The sequence below is a fragment of the Bos indicus x Bos taurus genome, chromosome 17 (genome assembly GCF_003369695.1).
Source record: "Bos indicus x Bos taurus breed Angus x Brahman F1 hybrid chromosome 17, Bos_hybrid_MaternalHap_v2.0, whole genome shotgun sequence".
Lineage (NCBI taxonomy): Eukaryota > Metazoa > Chordata > Mammalia > Artiodactyla > Bovidae > Bos > Bos indicus x Bos taurus.
The window spans coordinates 15,186,921-15,209,861 of NC_040092.1; the positions used below are offsets into that span (position 1 = coordinate 15,186,921).

At 47.0% G+C, this 22,941-nt stretch overlaps 1 protein-coding gene across 3 annotated transcripts in view; it reads right to left on the minus strand.

Moving 5' to 3' along the window:
• KSR2 (kinase suppressor of ras 2) overlaps positions 1–22,941 on the minus strand; it is a 438,490-nt gene that overhangs the window by 43,395 nt on the left and 372,154 nt on the right. For all 3 annotated transcript variants that reach the window (XM_027566717.1, XM_027566715.1, XM_027566716.1), the window contains exons 13-14: positions 21,738–21,786; positions 19,529–19,896 (exon numbers count right to left, since the gene is read on the minus strand). In XM_027566717.1, the coding sequence (XP_027422518.1) occupies positions 19,529–19,896; positions 21,738–21,786 (417 nt within the window). The remainder of the gene's footprint in view (positions 1–19,528; positions 19,897–21,737; positions 21,787–22,941) is intronic.

Genomic DNA, 22,941 nt, shown 5'->3' on the forward strand with positions numbered 1-22,941 from the left:
ACCATTTTAAGAGCAAGTGAAGGTTTCTGAGGTTGCAAGGCAGGAACCATGAAGGCCAGTGGGTGTCCATCTGCCAACAGCATTCCGTCTGCCTTTAAGCAGTGAATGTGCTCTGGAAGGATTTCTTGAGTGGGTTAAATCTACCCCACTGTGATCTTGTTTGAACTGTTGATTTGCTTAGCAAACACTTTCTCAATAAATAATGAATAAGTAAACTCCAGCCTGCCGCTGATAAATTATCATGAGTTGAGAGTTAATGGGGTGTAACACAGGCAGCAAACAGCCCTGTGCCTTTTGGTCTGCAGCAGCCCCCCCGCCCAACACCCAACCATCAGCTTCTGGAAAAAGTGCTGAGCTACCAGAGAGCCTATTAAATGAGCACCTTCTTCTCCCATCCCCCACAGCCCAAGATGACCCTCTGACCAGCCTCTCCTCCTCCATTTATCCCCAGGGTCTCAGCTTCCACACTTCTCAGCAGGGTTCCACAAAAATAGAGACGAAGGGAAGGAAACATGGAGGCACAGATGATTCTGAGTCTTTTAGTCTTGCTGCCTGGTTTTTCACTGGAGTTGTCTGTTTCCTTTTCATATCTGGGAACACGGCCTATAGTTCCTTTCCATAGATGTGCAGTCTGCTGAAACTCCCACCCGTGGATGCGCCTGTGGAGTCACTGATTGTTGGCTCCAGCCCAGTGACACCAGAATGATGCTAACCAGTTTCCCCACTTCCCTGCCATCCTGTGCTCAATCAAAGGACTGGCTTTAACTCTGACAAGCTGACTCCATCACATCCCCGAAGAAAAGCCCCAAATACTCGTTCTTAGTAAAATGGCAGTGCCTAAGAGAACAGCTCTCAACAATTATTTGCTAAATGGCTTGATGGCTGAGTGGATGGGTATATGAATGGATAGGTGGGAGGATAGATGGATGGTGGATGGATGGGTAGTTGAAAAGACAGATGTTGGATGGATGAATATGTGGGAAAGGCAGGTGGGTGGGTGGATATGGGATGGGTGGAAGGGTGGGTGGATAGGTCTGTGAAGGGGGAGAGGGTATAAGATGAATGGACAAATTGATGAGAAGATAGATGGATGGATGAGGCTCATTCACTTCTCAGCATTCAGCTTAGGCCAACCAGGTCCAGACAAGGAAGGAAATGACCCTACAAAGGGGGAAGTAAGAAATGTTATAATCATTTCACAAACAAGGCAACTGAAAGGTTAAAGGCCTATCTAAAGTCACAGCAGAGGAACTTCTTGAATTATTGGCTCCTTCCTCCCTCCATGCTCTTTCCTTGTCATATTCAGCACCTGATTGAAGACCCATTGTTCTACAGGCTGAGTAAGCAGCTCCAGTTTTTCATCTCTATACTTCGTATTAGAGTGGTAAGATTAGTCCCTGGGATATGCCAGCACCAAGGCTGAAAGCAGGAGAGGAAGAAGGTGAACAGGGAGGACAGAGGCAGCAGAGTTTCTGCAGAAGGAAAGGCTGCAAGGCCAGCAGAGCCAGAGAAACAGTGGCTTATTAACAAGACTGAATAATAATCCACTGGGCTGTAGTGCGGCATCTCCAATTTTGAGAAACTGTCACAGGCAGCTCTTGTTGCTCAGAGAGAGATCAGATTCCAGTGACTGAGATGCTATGACAGTCCTCAATGGTCTACAAACACTTCCAAACAAGTCCGCTGAGAATCCTTGATCTGTGCCTCAAATCCCAACGGGCTGTGCTAATAACTGCCTTGGAGGGACTGGCCTCAGCTGGGGAAATGCTGAAGATGGTTGCGACCCCTTCCTTGCCTTTGAAGGTACTTGATCTGTTCCCTGCTCTGCGCTCCTCTGGGTCTTTTGAATGCCTAGAAGAAAAGGAATCCACTTTTGAAGAGAACTCAGAGACAAACCTTTTGATTAAAGGCAAGAGCAACTTCTCAGCCACAGATTCTCTGTTTCAATCAGAGAGAGAAGATGACAAGAAGGCTCAGGAGAGGGGTCCCTGCATCTTATCTGTCAGTTACAACCTAAGGATGGTCACTTCCCCAAAGACCAAAAGGCTTGAACCCCAAGAAAGGGAGACTGAGTGCAGGTCCCCTCAACTTTAAACTTGGGTCACTGCTGCCTGCCAATTCAAGCAGAAAGTTCTCTTAGCCAATGAAGTATTTATGTATACCAGCTTTGACAATAGCAGAACTAAGTTCAAATCCCTGCTCCACCACCACGAAAGTATCAGTCTTATCTGGCAGTGGGGAAAAGTCAAAGTGCTAGAGGTTTCCCTTGTAGCTCTTGTTGGTAAAGAATCTGCCTGCAATGCAGGAGATCCAGGTTCAATCCCTGGGTCAGAAAGATATCCTGGAGAAGAAAATGAAACCCACTTCACTATGCTTGCCTGGAGAATCCCATGGACAGAGGAGCCTGGCAGGCTACAGTCCATGGGGTCGCAAGTGTCAGACACGACTTAGAGACTAAGCCACCACTGGAGTGCTTAGAATACTACCATACATATATTCAATGCTTCCTAAACTATTGTTATTATTATAAAATTTAAATTATCCCACATTTCTCTATTCCTGGTCATGTTATGAAGAATTTTCAGTTCTGGTATTTCATGTGCTCCTCTTAAGACACCCAAGGATTTATGTTATTCCCAGTTTACAGATGAGAGCACTGAGGCTCAAAGAGGTGACATAAATTTGTCCAGGGTCAAACAGTCAGCAGGTCAAACAATCACCCAGGACTCCGAACTCCATATCCGATATTCTTTCTGTTGCAGCACAGGACAGGAGTGCTATTTTTGTCACTTCCCTTGGTGCAGGGCTAGTAGTAATAAAAACTGCAACAACAGCAAATGCTAACTAACACTTAAATGGCACTTGGTGTGTGCCAGGTTCTTATCTTAGTACCTTATACATATGAGCTCACTTAGTCCTCACAATAATACCAAGAGGTGAAAGCTATCATTATCTCCATTGTACAGATGCAGAAATTAAGGCCCAGAAAGGTGAAATTACTACCAGTACAAAAGAAAAACCTGCGCTAGCAAAGCTGCCCCCCGATCCAGACAACTGGTCAACCAGACACTTCCCTACGGGATGTTTTGGTGACCATCAGCTTGGTATTTTCTGATAATCCACAAGGTCAATTGGTGGAAGACCCACAGAAGCTTGACTCTGACATGGAAGAACTTTTTTAATCAGTTTAAAATTTCTATACGGGGGTCAAGTCCCATAAATCTGACTCCATTCCCAAGACTGAGAGGAGAGGCTGGACTGTGATGGTGAGCTATATAAAACTCAGCTGGAGGGCCTTGGGGGAACAGCCAAAAAGAATACTGCTGTTTGTTACATATGAAAGTTGTTAAGAGAGAAAATCCTAAGAGTTCTCATCACAGGGGAAAAAATATATTTTTTCTATTTCGTTAATCTTGTATCTATGTGACATGATGGATGTTCACTAAACTTGCGGTAATCATCTCATGACATACATAATTAAAATCATCGTGCAGTGCACCTTAGACTTACACAGTGCTGCATGTCCATCACATCTCAATAAAACTGGAAGGAAAAAATAAATAATTTAAAAAATATTCAAACAAAGAGGTAATTCAGTCTAAGATGGCACAGGACAGCCTGGTGTACTTAAGGCTCAGACTCTGGGGTCAGAAAGATCAAGTGAGACCCTGACTCAGCTTCACACAAACCATTTCATCTCTCTACGCCCCAGGTTCCCCATCTATAAAATGGGGACAACAATCACTGTCCATAAAGTTCTTAGCACAGAGCCTAGCATGTAGTAGATGTTCAATAAACATTTCCCTTAATAAATATTCAGAATGCCTTTTCACAGCAAAGCTCTCTTTCATGTTTACAATGGTTCGACCAAGCCACCAACTTTCCTTATTTTTAAAAGGATGGTGGTGGCTGAGTAGGTTTTGAGAACAATACTGTGCAGTCTCTCCCTGGAGTAGAGATTCATTTCGGTCTCAGGGACCCCACACAGCCATCAGATGAATTTAGACTCTTTCCTTTGGGAACTGTTTTTGGGGGATGGATCTTCCACCTGTGTTTCAGGCCCCTCTGACAGCTGTCACTACACCATCCTTCCGGTTTGGAAGGTGAAGTGCTCCATTATGATCTGAAGCCTAGCCCTAACCTGGAAGGCACATGGTAGGCACCCAGGATCACAGTGCGGGTGTCAAAGGTCACTGGGCAGGTGAACAGGAAATTCAAGTAGGTCTAAAATCACAACCCAACAAATTTCAAGGCTGCAATAAGTCTGAGGGCCACTTTTCCAGGTGTATCTTGCCTGTCTTTTCAACACAGCTGATCATTCCTCCTTTGTGAAAAAAAAAAGAAAAATAGTGTCTTCTCCAGATTTCAATGATAACATACTCTCCTGGTTTTCCTCTGACTCTCTGGGCACTACTCAGCAGTCTTTAGAGTAACCCTCTGTTTTCTTCTCACTTTGATCTTTTCCCCCCAGGACTGCTGGTCCTCAAAGTGGGGTTCCCACACCTGCAGCATCAGCATCACCTGGGAACATGTGAATTCCAGGAAAAATGCAATTTCTTAGGCCCCCATTCAAGAGCAACCGTATCCAAAGCTGAGGGTAGAGCCCACCACCTGTGTCTGCTCGAGCCCTCCAGCGCATTCTAATATGCAGTCAAGTTTGAGAAGCACTGCCTGGGGCCAGCTCCCCAGGTCCATAGCTCTTAATTCCTCACAGTACACATGGCTCCCAGTTTTATATCTCTAGGCAAATAGATGGGGAAGAAGTAGAAGCATTGACACATTTTATTTTCTTGGGCTCCAAAATCACTGCAGCCATGAAATGAAAAGATGTTTGTACCTTGGAAGAAAAGCTATGACAAACCCAGACAGTGTATTAAAAAGCAGAGACATCACTCTGGCCAACAAAGATTCATATAGTCTAAGCTATGGTTTTTCCAGTAGTCATGTATGGATGTGAGAGTTGGATCATAAACATGGCTGAGGGCCAAAGAATTGATGCTTTCAAATTGTGGTGTTGGAAAAGACTCTTGAGAGTCCCTTAGACTGCAAGGAGATCAAACCAGTCAAGCCTAAAGGAGATCAACCCTGAATATTCATTGGAAGGACTAATGCTGAAGCTCCAATAATTTGGCCACCTGATGCAAAGAGTTGACTCATTGGAAAAGACCCTGATGCTGGGAAAGATTGAGGGCAAAAGGAGAAGGGGGTGGCAGAGGATGAGATGGTTAGATAGTATCACCAACTCAATGGGCATGAATTTCAGCAAACTAAAGATGTTATTTAGTGGAGGACAGAGGAGTCTGGCGTGCTGCCGTCTGTGGGGTCACAGAGTCAGATACAACTTAGCAACTGAACAACAGCAACAAGGCTAGAACTCCTCTCTGAACAATGATTTATCTAAATGCCTACTTAACATCTCTTCCTAACAAATTCAGCGGCCCCTCAAACTCAACCCAACTCTTGATTTTGCTCCCTGAACCTGATGAGGTTCTGCAAACCTCTTTCTCTGTGCATGTTGCCAGTACCCAAGCAGCCTGGTCTCCGCTCCTCCGCTCTCCCCACCCCATCGTCATTTCCAGTCCTTCCCACCTCTTTCCTTCCAGTGATACTGGAAGGCCAAACACAAACAGAACGACACACCCCTTGGGCAGAGGGGGTCTCTGGGTGCTTGGACATCCAGAGAATAGAAACAGTAAACACAAAATAGAGGCTTCCCCAATGGCTCAAGCGGTAAAGAATCTGCCTGCAGTGCAGGAGACACAGGAGACTCGGGTTTGATCCCTGGGTCAGGAAGATCCCTTGGAGGAGGAAATGGCACTCCATTCAGTATTCTTTCCTGGAAAATCCCACTGATAGAGAAGCCTGGTGGGCTATAGTCCGTGGGGTCACAAAGAATCAAGACACGACTGAGCACGCACATACACATGCGAACACTAAATATAGTTTCTCTTTAAAGCAAACCTCTCCTTGGATTTCTGCAGTTCACCAAGGAATCAGCGAGTGCCTACGGTGTGCCCGGTACCCTGCTCAGGTATCCACGGATACTGACGGTCAGTCTCTGCTCTCCTGTTCGCCCCTTCTCCCAGAACAAACTCTTTTTTCACTTTTGAAGATATACGCTCCCAATGCATATAGTAATATACTATTGATCTTCCTCTTGCCAGTCATTATCAAGATTTATTTATCCCCCCAGTTCCCCATTGATTGAGGAAAGCAGTATTCCCAGTGGTCAATCAATTCTGATATACTCCATGACAAAGAGTCAATAGCTATTTATTATTTGATTTATGGGCTTAATTATCTTAAACATGATCAGGCAGGGACAAAGCAGAAGCTGAGCAGTGCTAAGCAACTGTAGCCAGGTTGGGAAGCCATCAAACCTAACCCCAAGGCAGGCAAGCTCCCAGAAGTGGTGAAAAGCCACTGCTCTGACATTTCCCACCCTCTGCCCACTGGGGCCACCTTGGACTCTGCCATCTGGGGAGGGAAGAGAAGGGACAAATACCAAGGCCAACTCTGCATGCCAGGCAAGGCTTGGTGGCTCGGACAATGAATCTGACTAGGACGTGGGTCAGCTTTTGCTTTCCTTGGGGCAGAGGACCCAGTAGCGGAGGGTTCTAAGAGGTCCATGGTGCATGGAGAAGGGGGGATGGACTTAGGTGTGTCTGGGAAGGGAAAGAGGAGAAGAAGATGGTTTAATATGAACTTTGGTCTGAACCAGACAGTCTTGGGTTTGAACCCTGCTTCTTCCTAAGCCTTATAACCTTAGGCCTCCTGCTTCCTCTCTCCATTCCCTTGTCTAAAATGGGAGGGTTACATGGTGCTTACTTCAGAGGGTTGTTAACATGATTCGGAAGACAGGAAAACCAAAATGTGTACCCAGGTCGATTGGATGCAGGGCACCAGCTTTTAGTGACAATTTCACCTCCCTCTCTCCATGAAGCTGCCTCCACTCCCGGGACTCCTGAATTTCTGTTTAACCACTGCCTGCCAGCCGGGCAGAAGAAACCTTTCCTCTGGTTTCTGGGATACATGGAAAGGAGCTGATGCTGCCCACATTTGCCTTCAAAACATGGGAGTGCAGTGGCTATTTTTAACTCGGGTAAATAGAGAAAGCTGTTGAAGACGCCTTCATTTCCACAGGGCTGCCAGCTCACAGTTGCTTTCCCCTTAGGGAGTCAAGCCAAGGATCTTTCAGGACCAAGGGCTTTAAAACCTGCACTGGTTCCCACTGACGTCGGATAAGGATCAACACTGACTATCTACACCCTTCTTAAAGCAGAGACGCACATCAACAATCCTGTGACAAGCCCTCCTAAGAAAAGGGATTGCCCTAAAGTGGTCTTTCTAAATTGCAAACCCGACGTTGTCACTCCTTTGGTTACAACTCTGGGGGGGATTCCTGCTGACTTTAGAAGAGTTCTGTGTCCTTAGCTTGGCTCTTGAAGTCCTTTAAGAGCATCTCCAACTTCTTATCTCTTGTTATTCCCCATGTGGATCCTATATTCCAGCTGTGACTCCAGCTTGTGCCCTAGCCCCACCCCTACCCCCTGGTCTTGCTGCCTCCTACCTCCTGCCCTCTGCACGTGCCAGTCCCTCTACTAGGAATGCCAAGACCTTCTTGCACATCTGGCCAATTGGTTGAATAAGGGGGCCACTCTGGGGCCCCAGTCAGCCCCTTAGGATCCTATAGCAGCCATTAGGACACCATTAGAGAATCACCCAGTTACCTGTCTACTAGGAAGCACCAAGGATGGAGGGGCCATGCCCACTTCTTTTCATTCCCAGCACCAGGGCCAGGACCTTATACATGATGAGTGTTCAAAGCAAACACCCCCAAGCCATTCAGCTTCTTTACTATATTTTTATCACCAACATCACCTTATTGGCATCTTTCCTCTTGCCATCACCACGAATTCTCCCACATCCTCAAGCCACCCCCTGACTAGTTTGTACTATATTTTACTTATGTCCCACTCATTCCTCAGTGATTCTAAGTAAATAGTACCATTCATTGTTTGCTGCTACACTTGCCGAGAGAAGCAGGCTATGATAACGTGAGTGAGTGTATTTTTGGAATCTGTTATTCATTCATTCAACATGTATTTATGGAGGACTTAATAGTTTAGGGGCTGGGGACACAAGGGTGAGTCAAATAGCTGAGGCTCTGTGTTCCTGGGGTTTATATTCTAAGGTCGGGGAGGGGATGTAGGGAAAAGAGGCAAGAAGCAAATGAATTGAGGAATAAAATATTATCTTATGGTAAGAAGTGACCTATAGAAAATAAAACACAGTAATGACATAGGATGTGGGTTCAAATCCTGGGTCGGGGAGATACCCTGGAGGAAGGCATGGAAGCCCACTCCATTATTCTTGCCTGGTGAATCCCATAGACACAGGGGCCTAGTGGGCTACAGTCCATAGGGTTGAAAGAGTTGGACACAACTGAAGCGACTGAGCATGCACACGTGACAACATAGGAGGGACCAGTGGTGGGGAAGATGGGTGGCGGGAGGTGCTTTGCATTGGCTTCCCGACTCCATGACCTCTGGCTGCTCCTATTGCCATTCCCAGGGTGATCCAGGGGAGAGGAGGGTGACCTCAGCTTCCACTGAAGCCCACGGCTTCTATCACCACTTCTATGCGGATGACTCACATGCAGTTATTTCCAGCTCCAACCTTTCATCTGAGCTTTAGACCAGCACATTCAAGCCCTGACTTGACATCTCCTCCTGGGCAGCTTGAAGCATACAGAGGTTAAGCCACGTGGCCAAGGCTCAAGCCTGGAGCAGAGCTGGGTCACAAGCCCAAGCATCAAGCTGCAGTCATTGCCTTGTATCATTTGATATTATAATAAACACAAAACATCTTTTTGTAGCGCTAAGGCTTTGGCACCTGAAAATACACTACTTCTCCTAATTGTCGCTATCATTTTCATTATTGTTGTCATCGCTGTTAGAATGTTGTCATTACCATAGCAACCAGGAGATACAAGGTATCGAGCACCTCTAGTTACCAGAGGCATTAAGCTACAGCCTTTTCATACAAGATCTCCAATTCTTATCCCTCCCTAGAAAAAGAGATTAATGTCATCCCCATTTTACAGATGAGGAAACTGAGGCAAACAGGAGTTTGGCATTGGCAATAATAGACTTAAATCCAAAACAGGTATTGTTCATGCAAAAATCGTTCAGTGCAAACAGCTAGCCATGAACAGGGTTGGTGGAGAAGTCTATTTTCAATGAAGAAGGACTTGTTTAGATGCCAGGAGAAATATCAATAACCTCAGATGTGCAGATGACATCATCCTGATGACAGAAAGCAAAGACAAACTAAAGAGCCTTTTGATGAAGGTGAAAGAGGAGAGTGGAAAAGTTGGCTTAAAACTCAACATTCAAAAAACTGAGATCATGACATCTGGTCCCATCACTACATGGCAAATAGATGGGGGAAAAATGAAAACAGTGACAGATTTTATTTTATTGGGCTCCAAAATCTCTGTGGATGGTGACTGCATCCATGAAATTAAAAGATGCTTCCTCCTTAGAAGGAAAGCTATGACAAACCTTAGACAGCATATTAAAAAGCAGAGACATCACTTTGCTGACAATGGTGAATATAGTCAAAACTATGGTTTTTCCAGTAGCCACGTATGGATGTGAGAGTTGGACCATAAAGAAGGCTGAGCACTGAAGGATTGATGCTTTTGAACTGTGGTACTGGAGAAGACTCTTGAGAGTCCCTTGGACTGCAAGGAGATCAAACCAGTCAATGCTAAAGGATATCAACACTGAATACTCATTGGAAGGATTGATGCTGAAGCTGAAACTCTAATACTTTGGCCACCTGATGCAAAGAGCCAACTCATTGGAAAAGACCCTTATGCTGGGAAAGATTGAAGGCAGGAGGAGAAGGGGGCAACAGAGGATGAGATGGTTGGATGGCTTCACTGATTCAATGGACATGAGTTTGAGCAAACTCCAGGAGATGGTGAAGGACAGGGAAGCCTGGCATGCTGCAGTTTAGGGGGTTGCAAAGAGTCAGACACAACCGAGTGACTGAACAACAACAACAAAATGCTAAGTTGTATCTAACTCTTTGCAACCTAATGGACAGTAGCCTGTCAGGCTCCTCTGCCCATGGGATTTCCCAGACAGGAATACTGGAGTGCGTTGCCATTTCTTTCTCCATATCTTACCGATCCTACCCATAAATGTGTGTTTTTCACAGCTGCTGGTTCTTCATTGAAACCCAAGTTGTTTTCTTTCCAGGGATATAGTTTAGCTATTTCTCAGCCTCCCTTGCAGTCAGGTGTGGCCCAGGGGCTGGGCCAGTCCCTGACGTACGAGTGAAATGGTGTGTCGCCCATGTGACCCTCCAGGCTTTTCCTCTTTCCCCCAACTGAAAGCAGAGGACTCTGAGCCCTGGGAAAAGCTCCAAAAGATGGGATTGAGTATGAACCCCTCCACACGTGCAGAAGAGCCACCTGCCATCCAGAAACACATGTCTTGGTCTGTTACATAAACAAGAAATACATTTCTCTTGTATTAAGCCACTTAATGTTTTAAGGCTTATTTGTTACAGCAGCTACTTGTTACTCTGACAAATACAAACTGTGAGTTGGCATATATCCTTAGAAAACTGCCTAGCATGATACATAGCAAAATGCCTCTGGCTGGAGACACTCTGGGTGAATTTCACTTTCTTTCTGCTGATCTGTATTTTCAACAACAAATGAGTTATCACTCGTGTAATAAGACACAAAGGGCAAGTGAAGATGGTGTCACACCGGCCAGTGTAGAATCTTTCAGATTTGAGGAAAGCAGTGGCATAACGTTTCACCCACGCAAGTCCTCTGCTGGTCACATGATCATTTACCAACAGGCATGTACAGTATAAATGAGACGATGCTAATAATAATAATAATGATGATGCAGCACATTTATAGGCTTCCTTCACAAAGGTCCCAGGGCATCTTACATTCCAGCACAATTAAAGACAGCCACAGACAAAAAAATCTTTTCAGCTGTGCTTTATATAAAGAGAAAGCAATTCAGCTTTTTGAACATAAAAGGAAGTCAATTCCACTAGATGATGGGGGGGAACAGAATGTTCATGTGCTCAGGTTCCCCCCCCCCACCCCCCGCCCAACTCTTGTATGATATATTTAGGACAATCAAAGTGGCCTGAAGACAGAAAAAAATCAGAAAGCCCATACGTACAGAGTTACAAAAAAGATCTCATTCAGGCACTAAGTTACCATCTTAGCAGAAGGCAGGGTCCTCCTCGTGTCAAAGATAGCAGCCTGGAGTTATGATGTTTGAAAGCGTGAAAAACAGGAACTGATTCGGAGCTGGAAATAAATAACCTATTAAATAACTCCTGATATTTACCAGACTTAAAAAGCTGTGCAAATGAGGCCCCGTGGGATTTCATTCCTATCTCATCCCTGGGAGATGAGGACAGGCTGTGGATGTCCTGTGTGTGCCGGCAGCACAGTCAGGATGACATGACTGCAGAATTGCACTTGGACTCCAGGCACCCAGCAAGGGGACTGATGACAGGCACTAAACGAGAGATAAAATCTGCTCAAGAGCTGTGGAGAGATGTTCTCCTTCCTTCCCTCTCTTTCCTGGGGCGCACAGCCCGAGCCCCTCTTTTGAGACCAGATGTTTATTTAAGGTAATGCCCCTCCCTAATGCGTCACTCTCCCCTACTTCCATCCTTGTGAGAGCATCACGGTGAAGTTCACTGTGTTCCCAAAGGCAGAGGAACAATTCAGCATCTTTCCTGTCAGCCAGGACACCCCAGAGTCCCATTTCCTCTGTCTGTGTCCCTCAGAGCTGGGCTTGGTGAATGGCATTGTTGCTCTCAACCAAATGAGTTCTGACACAGTTGATTCAAGCAGGTGAGAGTCAAAGGAGGCAGCAGCCTGGCCTTCAGGAAACTTCCAGAGGGGTGGGAGCAGCTCCTGCTTAACATCTTCCCCCTGCATTAGGATAGACTCCAAGGCTTCACCTGCACTTCTGAGGCCCTGTAGCTCCTTCCCCCCGGCCCCCATCACTCGCTCTTGCTTCCTTGTAGTCCTCAGACATGCCCATCTCATTCCCATCTTGAAACCCAGTCCCTTCCTAAAACCAGGTTCCTCTGCCAAGTTTAGGATTTCCTCTTCTCGTCCTGTACCTGTTCCTTCTCAAGATCGAAGAGTATCAAAGAAGAGAGGGGATCGTAGCTGAGCAGAACCCATGGGGCCTTCTGGGGATAGAAACCCCGCCCTCCATGTCCTTCCCTTGCCTCTTATTTATAGAAAAATTTTGGCCTCCCAGGCCTTCCCTGGGAGGAAAAATTTAATTAGAAAAGTGAGAAAATGCAGAGGCAAAGGAAAACAGCCAAGGAAGAGAAAATAATAATAGTTTAACCATTAAGCAAAGTCGAGGACTTTTCTTTAGTCCTCCCCAATGCAGGAGACCCGGGTTCAATCCCTGGGTCAGGAAGATCCCGTGGAGAAGGGAATGGCTACCCACTCCTGTATTCTTACCTGGAGAACCCCATGGACAGAGGAGCCCAGTCGGCTACAGTCCATGGGGTCTCAAAGAGTCAGACAGGACTGAGTAACTAACACTTTCACTTTCAAGGGCTGTAGATAATATTCTGAGCTATATCCTCTGACCTGTTTTGTAGATACTGAAACCCCTAGGTGGAAGAAGTTAACTACACATTGCCCAGAAGCATGCAGATTCCAGACCCACTGGAACCAGAAGGTTGATAATGCTGACTCCCAATTACCTCAACTACCAACCCATCAGGAGAATGTCTATATATTCAGATGTACATCTGCTCAATTTCAGGTTCTACCAGTTATCTGTTCTATGATCTGGACAAGGGCTCCCTGAGCTTCTCTGACCTCAGTTTTCTCATCTGTAAAATGGGCATCACCCTTATGGCAGAAAGTGAAGATGAAGTAAAGAGCCTCTGGATGAAAGTGAAAGAGAAGAGTGAAAAGTTGGCTTAAAGCTCAAAATTCAGAAAACTAAGATCATGGCATCCGGTCCCATCACTTCATGGCAAATAGATAGGGAAATAATGGAAACAGTGGCAGACTTTATTTTGGGGGGCTTCAAAATCACAAAGATGGTGACTGCAGCCATGAAATTAAAAGATGCTTACTCCTTGGAAGAAAAGTTATGACCAACCTAGACAACATATTAAAAAGCAAAGACATTACTTTGCCAACAAAGGTTTGTCTAGTCAAGGCTAAGGTGTTCCCAGTAGTTATGTATGGATATGACAGTTGGACTCTAAAGAAAGCTGAGTGCCCAAGAATTGATGCTTTTGAACTGTGGTGTTAGAGAAGACTCTTTGAGAGTCCCTTGGACAGCAAGGAGATCCAATCAGTCCATCCTAAAGGAGATCAGTCCTGAATATTCATTGGAAGGACTGATGCTGAAGCTGAAACTACAATACTTTGGCCACCTGATATGAAGAGCTGACTCATTGGAAGATTCTGATGCTGGGAAAGATTAAAGGTGAGAGGAGAAGGGGACGACAGGATGAGATGATTGGATGGCATCACTGACTCAATGATCATGAGTTTAAGTAAACTCCAGGAGTTGGTGATGGACAGGGAGGCCTGGCGTGCTGCAATCCATGGGGTTGCAGAGAGTCAGACACGACTGAGCGACTGAACTGAACTGAAAATGGGCACAGTGATAACCAGGAGACTGTCCCTGTGCCTTGCTGAAGGCTGGTGGCATCTGTTGCTTCTGGAGGATTCTGCATTTATTAACATTAAATTATTAACGTTCCTCAGTCAGGGAAATGGTTTTAACAATGAGGATCAGCTATGCTGCCTCCTTTAGCTATAAGAAAAGGCAAGAAAAGCCTCTACCTGGCTCACAGCTCTCCAAGTCCTCCTGTCCTGGCTGATACAGAATGTAAGGAGGACACTGGGACATTGTGATAAACCTTTCTGGAAGGAATGGGGCAGCTTCTTCTTCCCTAGGCTTACACTTGGCAGCTTCCCCTCTGCTGGTGCAGACCCTCATTCACTGTTAATACAGTGCTTCCCGGTCTGGCCAGGGGCAGTGGGATGGGTGGTGGGAGTGGATGCTGGCACCCACTGAAGCCACCAGCTCTTTGATCGTGTTGGGAAGTTAGGGCAGATAAACTGACATTTCTTTGAACTGTTGTTGCCTTGGCAGCCATCAAAATACTCCCTGCTTTAAAAACACTCCTCAACATCCTTCATGTTGGAAATTTCCCAGTTTTTGCCCCCAAACACACTGGATACTGTCCCTGCCTGCTGCACTGAGCATAAAACTCAGACCTCTCATCAAGCTTTTAGGTCCTGTGACAGAGGGTCTCCTGGCTGCTCAAAGAGTCACCTGGGGAGGCTTTGTACTGAGGGCCAAGCCCCATCCAGACTAATTAGAGATTCTATGGGAACTACAGAGTCCTTAACTGGGGCAACTTTGCCCCCAGGCGGTGTCGACAATCTAAAGACATTTGGGTTATCACAACTAGGGAGTTGGTACTGCTGGTGCCTAGTGGGCAGGGGGCAGGGAGTGCCTAGAATGCACAGGACAGCCCGCATAAATGAATCGTCCAGCCCCAAAGCTCACAGTGCCGAGGATGAGAGACTGGGGTAGGTGTCAGTATTGTTTTAAACCCTGCTCCCTAAACCAGCTAGAGAGCCCCTCCCCTCCCCAGTCTGAGTCCTGCCAGCTTCTTTACCTTTGTTGTCTACCCTCTTGCCCTTACCCACCAGGCTCTGCCACCACAGTCTTCCTTCTGGTCTTTTAAGCACCCTCTGCTCATTCCTACTCCTGGGCCTTCGTATTTGCTGTTCCCTGCCTCCATGTCTGCACTGCTGGCTCCTAAAATCAGGGTCCCTGCCCAAATACCACTGCTTCAGAGAGGCTGCCTGGACACCACCCCAGCCTGACACACACATCCCTAAAACTACCCTGACACCCAAGTCCCTCTGCAGCACATCTCTCCAGTTTGTTTCCTTCAACAGACTAGGACCTACTCAAACGATGTCTATTGCTTTAGCATTTACTGCTGTCTCTCCAAATGAAATAATAGCCTTCCATGAACCCGGTCCATGTCTGTCTTGCTCACTATCATCCCCTAACATCCAGCAAAATGCTTGGTGCTTAATAAGAGTTTACTAAATATCTGTTGTTTGGATGGATGGATGGATGGATGGATGGTTGGATGGACAAGACTGGAGAAGGATGGGATTTTCAAACTGACAGGGGATGACGTGTACTGATGATGGAGACCTGTGCTCCTGTCCTGGCTCCCTCTTGCCTTTCCTGGTCTCAGTTTCCACATCTGTGACATGGCCAGGGTGGGTTCAGTGGCATCAGGCTGCCCTAGGGAAGCCCTTCTGGAGACATAAACTTCAGGGATTTGTTTTGTCTCCATGGCATCAAGCTAAGGCAGGTTGGCCCAGACTCCTGTCACCAGACAGGTAACACATTACCTCCCCCTGAGGTCCCAGTCCTTTGTAATTCTGTCCTGCCTGTCTTCCTTGGAAATTTCCATTTCCATTTCCCTCTGCATTAGCTGGACGCATCTGACACCTATGCTGTGCACTTAATAATACTCCCTGGCGATACTCTTTATGGAAGGATCCCAAGTGTTTGTTGGAATTAGAATGGGAGCTTGGTTGAAAAAGGCTTCACCTATAGACTTGATCCACCAGATTGAGGACAATTCAATAGACTGGAAAGTGGCCCCCAGAGATATCCAGCTCCTAATTGCTGGACACTGTGATTGTCAGTTTATACGGCAAAAGGGACTTTGCAGGTGCCATTAAGTCAAACATCTTGAAATGGGAGATTATCTTGGATTACCTGGGTAGGTCCTACATGTAACCACAAGAGTCCTTATTAGAGAGATGTGACCTGCGACAGTGGAAGTAAGACGCCATGTTTTGGGCTTTGAAGATGAAGGATGGGGCCACAAGCCAAGGGATGCAAGGAAGGCAGCTCTAAAAGTTGGGAGCTCTAACAGCTCCAAAGCCTCCAGAAAACAAAGCAGCCCTGCTTTGGCTGTAGCAAGACCCACTCCAAACTTCTGACCTCCACACCTGTAAGAGAATGAATGCATGGTGCTTTAAGCCATCAAGGTTATGGCCATTTGTCATGATGGTCCTAGGAAATGAATAGAAGTGGGACCCAGGAATCTGCATTTTAACAACCTTCCTCCCTTGGTGGCTCTGATGCAGGAGGCCCTGGTGGACTGCGTTTTGGGAAGCATGGTTCCAGGGCTGTTCCAGACTGCTTCTGAAGCAGCCCAGGCTCAGAGAACCAAAGAAGGACCCTGCACCCAACATCTGCTTCTACCTCTTCATTTTACAGACGGGGAAACGGGTATCTAAGAGACACTGCAGCAAGGGAGAAGCACAAGAGGTGCTTTCATTCAACTCTATCTTTATTAGCTTTCAAATTCAATCTTGGGCCTTAAAAAAAATGAGTGATTGTGCAGACGGTCTATAGCCTTGCAATAATCCTATAATGACCCAATTGTGAAACGATTTAGCAATCTTGCTGCTAATTGCATTTGTGGCTCTAGCAACTGGGTAACTAGTTGGTTATTACTCACTCCCCAACAGCCACCCACACCGCATTACAAGGAAGCTAATCTTAGAAATATGTGTTAACTTCAATGATAATTACTAAGTAATTGGCTAGAACATGCCATTGTGAATTTATCCAGAATATGCCAGGTGATTATCTGGTTTTATGTTCCCTGTAAAATAAATCCAGGGTCCAGAAGCTGTTCCAGTTGGTTGGCTCGCATCCAACCATCAACCTCTGCCAGCCAATTGCACGAATGCAAGTGATTAATCAAATTACTCAAATATTTGGTTTCAAACTGAACGTTCAGATAAGAAACCTGGTGGCCAACAAGTGGACGGTGTTGAACGGGAATGAAGAGGGCACCTGGCCCCTCCCTCAGATAAACACATAATGACACAATAATATGGAATAAATGCCACTTCTTTGGGGCTCATCTGGCTTCTTCAAACAAAATACCAAAACACTTCAGAGACCAATTATATGTCCCAAAGCTGTGGAGTCTTTATCGTGGTGCCAGGAAAAGGCTGTGCTATTTGTGAAATCTGCAGGCAGTTATGGTGCTTGGGGAGGGGGACTCAGGATTCTGTATATAATAGAAAAGGGGCCGCCAATGCAGCTGGCTTGCAGGGGGAGTGACACATTTTCATAATAGCCCACTCTTTTTTTCAAGGAAGGCTGCTAACTGCATCCATCCATTTCCAATTAGCCTGCCCTTGGGGAAGAGGGGAGGAGGCGTGGGTAAGTGGGTTCCACTGTTACCCCTGGAAAAAGTCAGAGGCCAGGAGGTCCTTAGAGGGTCCAGGCACAGGAGAATAGATGATGGATTTTGAATTTCTAATCTGGGGATTTGAAAAAGAGGGGTTTAGTAGGCCAGAAGGTGAGGAGCTGATCAGAGAGAAGGAACTGGGATGACAGACTGGTGGGAACAGGGACAGAAACCAGTGGTGGTGGGGAAGACCATCTTCTAATCAGACTTGTGTACCCCAAGTAAAGGGCTGCAGACAGCCTGCTAATATAGATGATACATACCAGAAAGGAGAAAGAAAAGGGAGCTAAGGGGCTTGCTGGCAGTGGTAGATGGGAAAAACAACCACACACTGGCCCTCTCGCGGCATGAACATTCTTACAACAATGGCATTCCAAATCCTCCCAGCCAGAGGTAGAGTCTGTTCTCCACACCTTGGATGGAGGTTGGCCATGTGACTTGCTGTGGCCACTGGACATCAGCCAGTGCAACACAGACAGAGATGAGAATGCCTCTGTCCATCAGGGCTTGACCTCTTGCTGTCTTGCTGCACTTGGAACTCCAAGACCACCATGGAAAGGAGCCCAAGCTGGCCTTTTGTGGGTGAGAGGCCACGTGCAGAAGAACTGAGGCACCCCAGCTGACAATCTGTCAACCATCAGACATGTGTCCAACCATCAGACATGTGTCCAACCATCAGACATGTGAGTGAGGGCATTCGAGACTGACCAGCCCTCAATCTGACCTGCCAGTGGACCACAGACACATCCAAGACCCCAGCCACTGAGCCTGGCTTAGCCCAGAAGAATTGTGTGCAGACTAGCGAGAAACTGCAAAGTTTGGGGGTGTTCGTTACTCAGAAAAGCTTACTGATCCAGTCCTCTACTCAGAGCAGCTCAGCCCCCGAATATGATCTGAGCTGATTATCTGAAAGCCACTTCTGGTCCTGTGTAGAAGTGAGAGCTGCCAATTTCTACCTTGGTTTAAAGAAGGGTTGAAGGGCCATCCTTAGATCTCTAATCCTTTGCAAACACTTAGCATTTGACACACAAGTTCAAGTCAACCCACCAGCTGCATAATCAATGGTGACAGATGATAACACAGCTTCTACCCATCACCCAGGTCTTACAAATGGACTCAAAGAGGGTTTGTATGGATCACAAGGGAATAGATCAAAGACATACCAGATCTTCCCTGAGCCCACAGCTCCCACCACAGCACTTGCCAAGATGCAAGGCTTGTGTACTTGGGATCTTATTGCTTGTATTGAGATTAAGAAAGAAAAGATTCCTAATGGACCCCTGGCATCACAGTCCACACCAAGAACACTGATGCTGTGGCTAGTCCTAAGTGATAGGAGAGCAAAGGCCTCAGCTTAAAAACACATCAAAAGATTGTTCCACAACTGCTCAACTGAGTCTACATCACTGCATGAGGTTAGAGACAGCAAGTCCAAAAAAGTTCCCAACATCTGATATGTTCCTAATGTCACTTCTCTGTTCACCATCCCTTTTGTGCAGCTATAGACTATGGATCCTGAATATTTAAAACAACAATGGTGGAGCCCTACAAATGTGCTCTGCTGTTTTAATGAAAGTCAGACTAAGTCATCAGAATGTTGATCCGGGTTCAACAAACTAGGGTCTGTAGGTCAAACCCAGCCCATTGCCTGGTCGTGTTAATAAAGCTTTATTGGCACACAGCCACAGACATCCACTTATCATTTATCTGAGGTTGCTTTCACACTACAGTAGCAGAGATGAGCTGTTGCTGCAGAAACCTTATGGCCTGCAAGGCCAAAAACACTATTGGGTCCTTTACAGGAAAAGCTTGCTGACACCTGAGTTAGTCTAATCCATTCAATTACATTTGGAGAAAGTGAGTCTCAAAGATGCTTTTTCACAAATGTGGAGCACAAGGGGGTTCAATACCAGCTTTTCTGACTTCCCACGGGGAGCTCTCTCCAGAGCACTTCTCAGCCAGAGTTACAGCACGAATAGCATTTTCTGGAATCTCAAAGCTTCAAACCACAGATGTTGTGATTGGTAAAGCCAGACTCTCTATTCACCAGAATGTTGAATCTACCAGAACCCCCGCTGCTCAACACTGCCAGAAGCAGAGCTTTGGGAATGAATATTCCCAAATATTCCTGGTGGGAGTATTCCTGGTGGGGAACCCGGGCAGGACTGACCTGGTGATGATGGCCAGGTGGGGCGGGCTCATGCAGGCGCCCATGAACAGCACCACGTTCTCGTGCCGCGTCTGCCTGTAGGCCATCACCTCCCGCTTGAAGGCCTTGAGCTGGTCCTCGTTGTCCCTCTCAATGTCAATTAGCCGGATGGCCACCTCGCCATGCCAGCGGCCGTGGTACACCTGCCCGAAGCGGCCCTTCCCGATGAGCTCGCCGATTTCCAGCTGCTCGAAGGGGATGTCCCACTCCTGGAGGAAGATGCTGGTCTGGCTGGCCTTGCGTGGGAAGCTCCGGGCCGAGAGGAGGGACAGGTTCATCTCCTCAAAGTCGTCCTCCGACTCCTCGGCCTCGTCGTGGCCCTCCTCATTCTACAGCCAGAGCGGGAGAGGGGTCAGTTCCCATCAGCATCCCGCCTGCCCGCCAGGTCCCCACTGTGTATTGTTGGCTGGTGCACACGTGTCTCTCTCTAATTGCCCAGGTACGTTCTGTCTATCATTGTGCTGAAGTGAAGGGGCTGAAAGGGAAATCATCAAACTGAAGCTCAGAGATAGGAAATGCTGGGGGGCAGGGACCACCTATCCTGGTTTCCCAGGACTTTGCCCGTTTGGGGACAGATAGTCTCACACTTGGGAAACCAGCAGACAGGGATGGTTGGTTCCTGAGGGAAGTGCCTAGCTCTGGTCAGGCCGCCAGGCAGAGCAAGGGTTAAGAATCAGGTCTCTCGACTCCTAATATTCAATGCCCTTCTACTAGACCATGATGTTCTGACTTGTCTGGTTATTTATGTGGGAGTAAGAAAGACAACAGGCTGAAATACAGACACCCTATACACCTTCATATAACATGTGACAGTCCTCAACAGGGAGGGCCTTCGCTCCCTCGGAGGAATTTGAATTCATGAGGCAGAAACCAGGAGATGTCAGAGCTACTCGGCATAGGCCGGAGGCCCGGGGTTCCTGTGCAGCTGGGAGGGCAGGAGATACAAGAGTGAGAGGTTGAAAGAATGGGCTTAACAGTCAGACCGGATGAGCTGGAATCTGGCTGCTGTGTGACCTTGGGCAAGGTGCTTCACTTCTCTGGGCCTTCCTTGACTCATCATAAAGTGGGGCTAATGACATCTGCCCCTGGGGGTGGTGCGAGGTTTTCCGTGAGGCAAAGATCTGTTGAGTTCTTTGCACAGACCTGACTGCCTGTATGAAACAGCTTCCAGGATGGCTGAAAAAAAATACAGACTCCTGGACCCCAGCCAGATTTTCTGAATCAGAAAATCAGCAGGCCAGATCCAGGACTCTGCATTTTCACTGCATATCCACATGACTCAGGCACACTTAGACGTGACCACTGCAACAGTGAGAAACTCCAGGCCTAAGGATCCGCCTTCCCTGCGTGGTGTCTGGGGGCACCTAAGGCTAGGGGGCCTGGTCCCTTGCCTTCTTCAGCTGGAATAGGCAAGCAGCAGTGGCCTGAGCCCAGTGTGGGTGGTACTGGAGGAGGAGGTGGTGGTGATTTTCAGGGGCTTGGAGCCTGACAAGACGGCCGGAGGAGGCCCCTTGGCTGGGTGCAGTCTCTCTAAACCCCAAACCTGAGCAAGCTACTCCCAAAGGCATGTTCAGGAGAAATGACATGGGAAATATGGCTTCTTTGAGGGTCACTTTCCAGCTACTGCGATCATTCTAGAAAAGGACATGATTTGTTCTGGGTACCCTGACTCTATTCCCTTCAGTTCAGGACAGACCAGCAGAGCCGAGGAGTCAGGGCTCTAGTTCTCACCCCAAAGACTTCGTTTATTCCTCTAGGAGTTCTGGCAGCTGGGAAGAGGCCCCAGAACATTCTTAACACCCTACTAAGCCAGAGACCCTGAGGCCCTCGTCCCCTCCTCTCACATATTCTTCAGAGAGTATTGGGGCACATCCCCCCTGGTACTCACTGGCCCTGAGCTGAATTTCCAACTAAGAATGCAGATCACTTGCCAACTTCTGCACAACTAGCTTTTCCGTGATGCACACCATGTTAACGGCCCATTAGGCTTGGCGCCAAGAGGGGCCCCTCGCTCATTAGTCGTCCTGGAGTTAGAACATCCATCAAGCAGGGCACTGTACCCCAGTCCACCCCAAGCCCTCTGCGTCATCAAAGACATCAATCGCCTTTGCCAAGTAGGCAGCCCCCGGAAAAAGCTGCTTCATTTGCTTCATCGCTCTCTGGTTCTCACCTCCGAGGTTGGCTCCACTTCAATTTGAAGTAATGGATTTCCTTCCAAGCTTTAAAGAAAGAAAAATAAACGTGACCCTTGGGTGAAATGATGGGTGCATGCATTGACTTGATCCATGTATGAAACATCTTAAAATGTGAAGTTCTCCATTAAGCCTTTTTCTCCAATTTCCCTTCACTGCTTGTGTCTAAAATAATCCATAACCTTGCCACCAAGGAGAGGTGCGCAAGGACACTGTTTTAAATGGACTTTCTGGTCTGCTCAGGGCTCATTTTTCTCTGTTGGTTTCCCCTAATCTAGCAATTTCTGTATAAATTGGCCTTATAAATTCCTTATAAAATGCCATGGATGGCAGGCAGGATCCGCAGAGCTCTAGGTGTTCCTTAGGAAAGGATTAATCAGATCTCTACAGTTCTGAATCTTTTGGAAGGATTCTTGGGCTGTTTTTGCTCATTCATTCATTCACCCATTTGATTAGAATTAAGAGTCAGGAACAGTGCCAGACCCTTAGAGGGATACAGCATTGAGACTGACATGGCTTCCTGACCTTAAGGAATATTTATATTACTAGTGCAGAAAGGCTATGAGTAACAAGGGTCAAAAGTTAGGTATGAACTGAATAAATGGATGGTGATGGAAATGCCTAAGAGAGAGGATTACTGGATGAATTTGAAAGTTCGCAGTGTTTTGAATTGGACCTTGCCAATCACGTTCAGTGGAGATATGTGGGTGAGAATGAGGAGGAGACAGATTGTATTGGACTGGAAGACACAGGTGTTTGTGCGAGTGTGTGCATGCGTGTGTGTATCCCATGCATTCTTGAGCTCCTGAGCTGCAGTTGTGTTCTGAGTACGGGAACAAGTAGGGTATGGGAGCTGGGGGCACACACACCGTGAGTGCTAAGTGTCCACTGAGGACTGTGTGGGTATCATGGGATGTGCTCTGTGCAGGGGTTTGTTCTGTGTGCATGTGAGTTGGGTGCACATGCAGGGGATGTGTGGGCGTGCTGGAGCACAGGATACGTGAGGGAAATGCAACGCACAGTGTGTGTTAAAGAATTTGGTGGGGGGAGTGGGTTTTTAAGGTAGAGGATATTTCCGGAGTGAACTGGAACTGGTGGGAGAAAAGGATCACAATGGCCACCATGGCCTCTTCCTATTTCTCCAGTGGAAGCTTAGCAGATTCTCCCAACCCATCTCCTTAT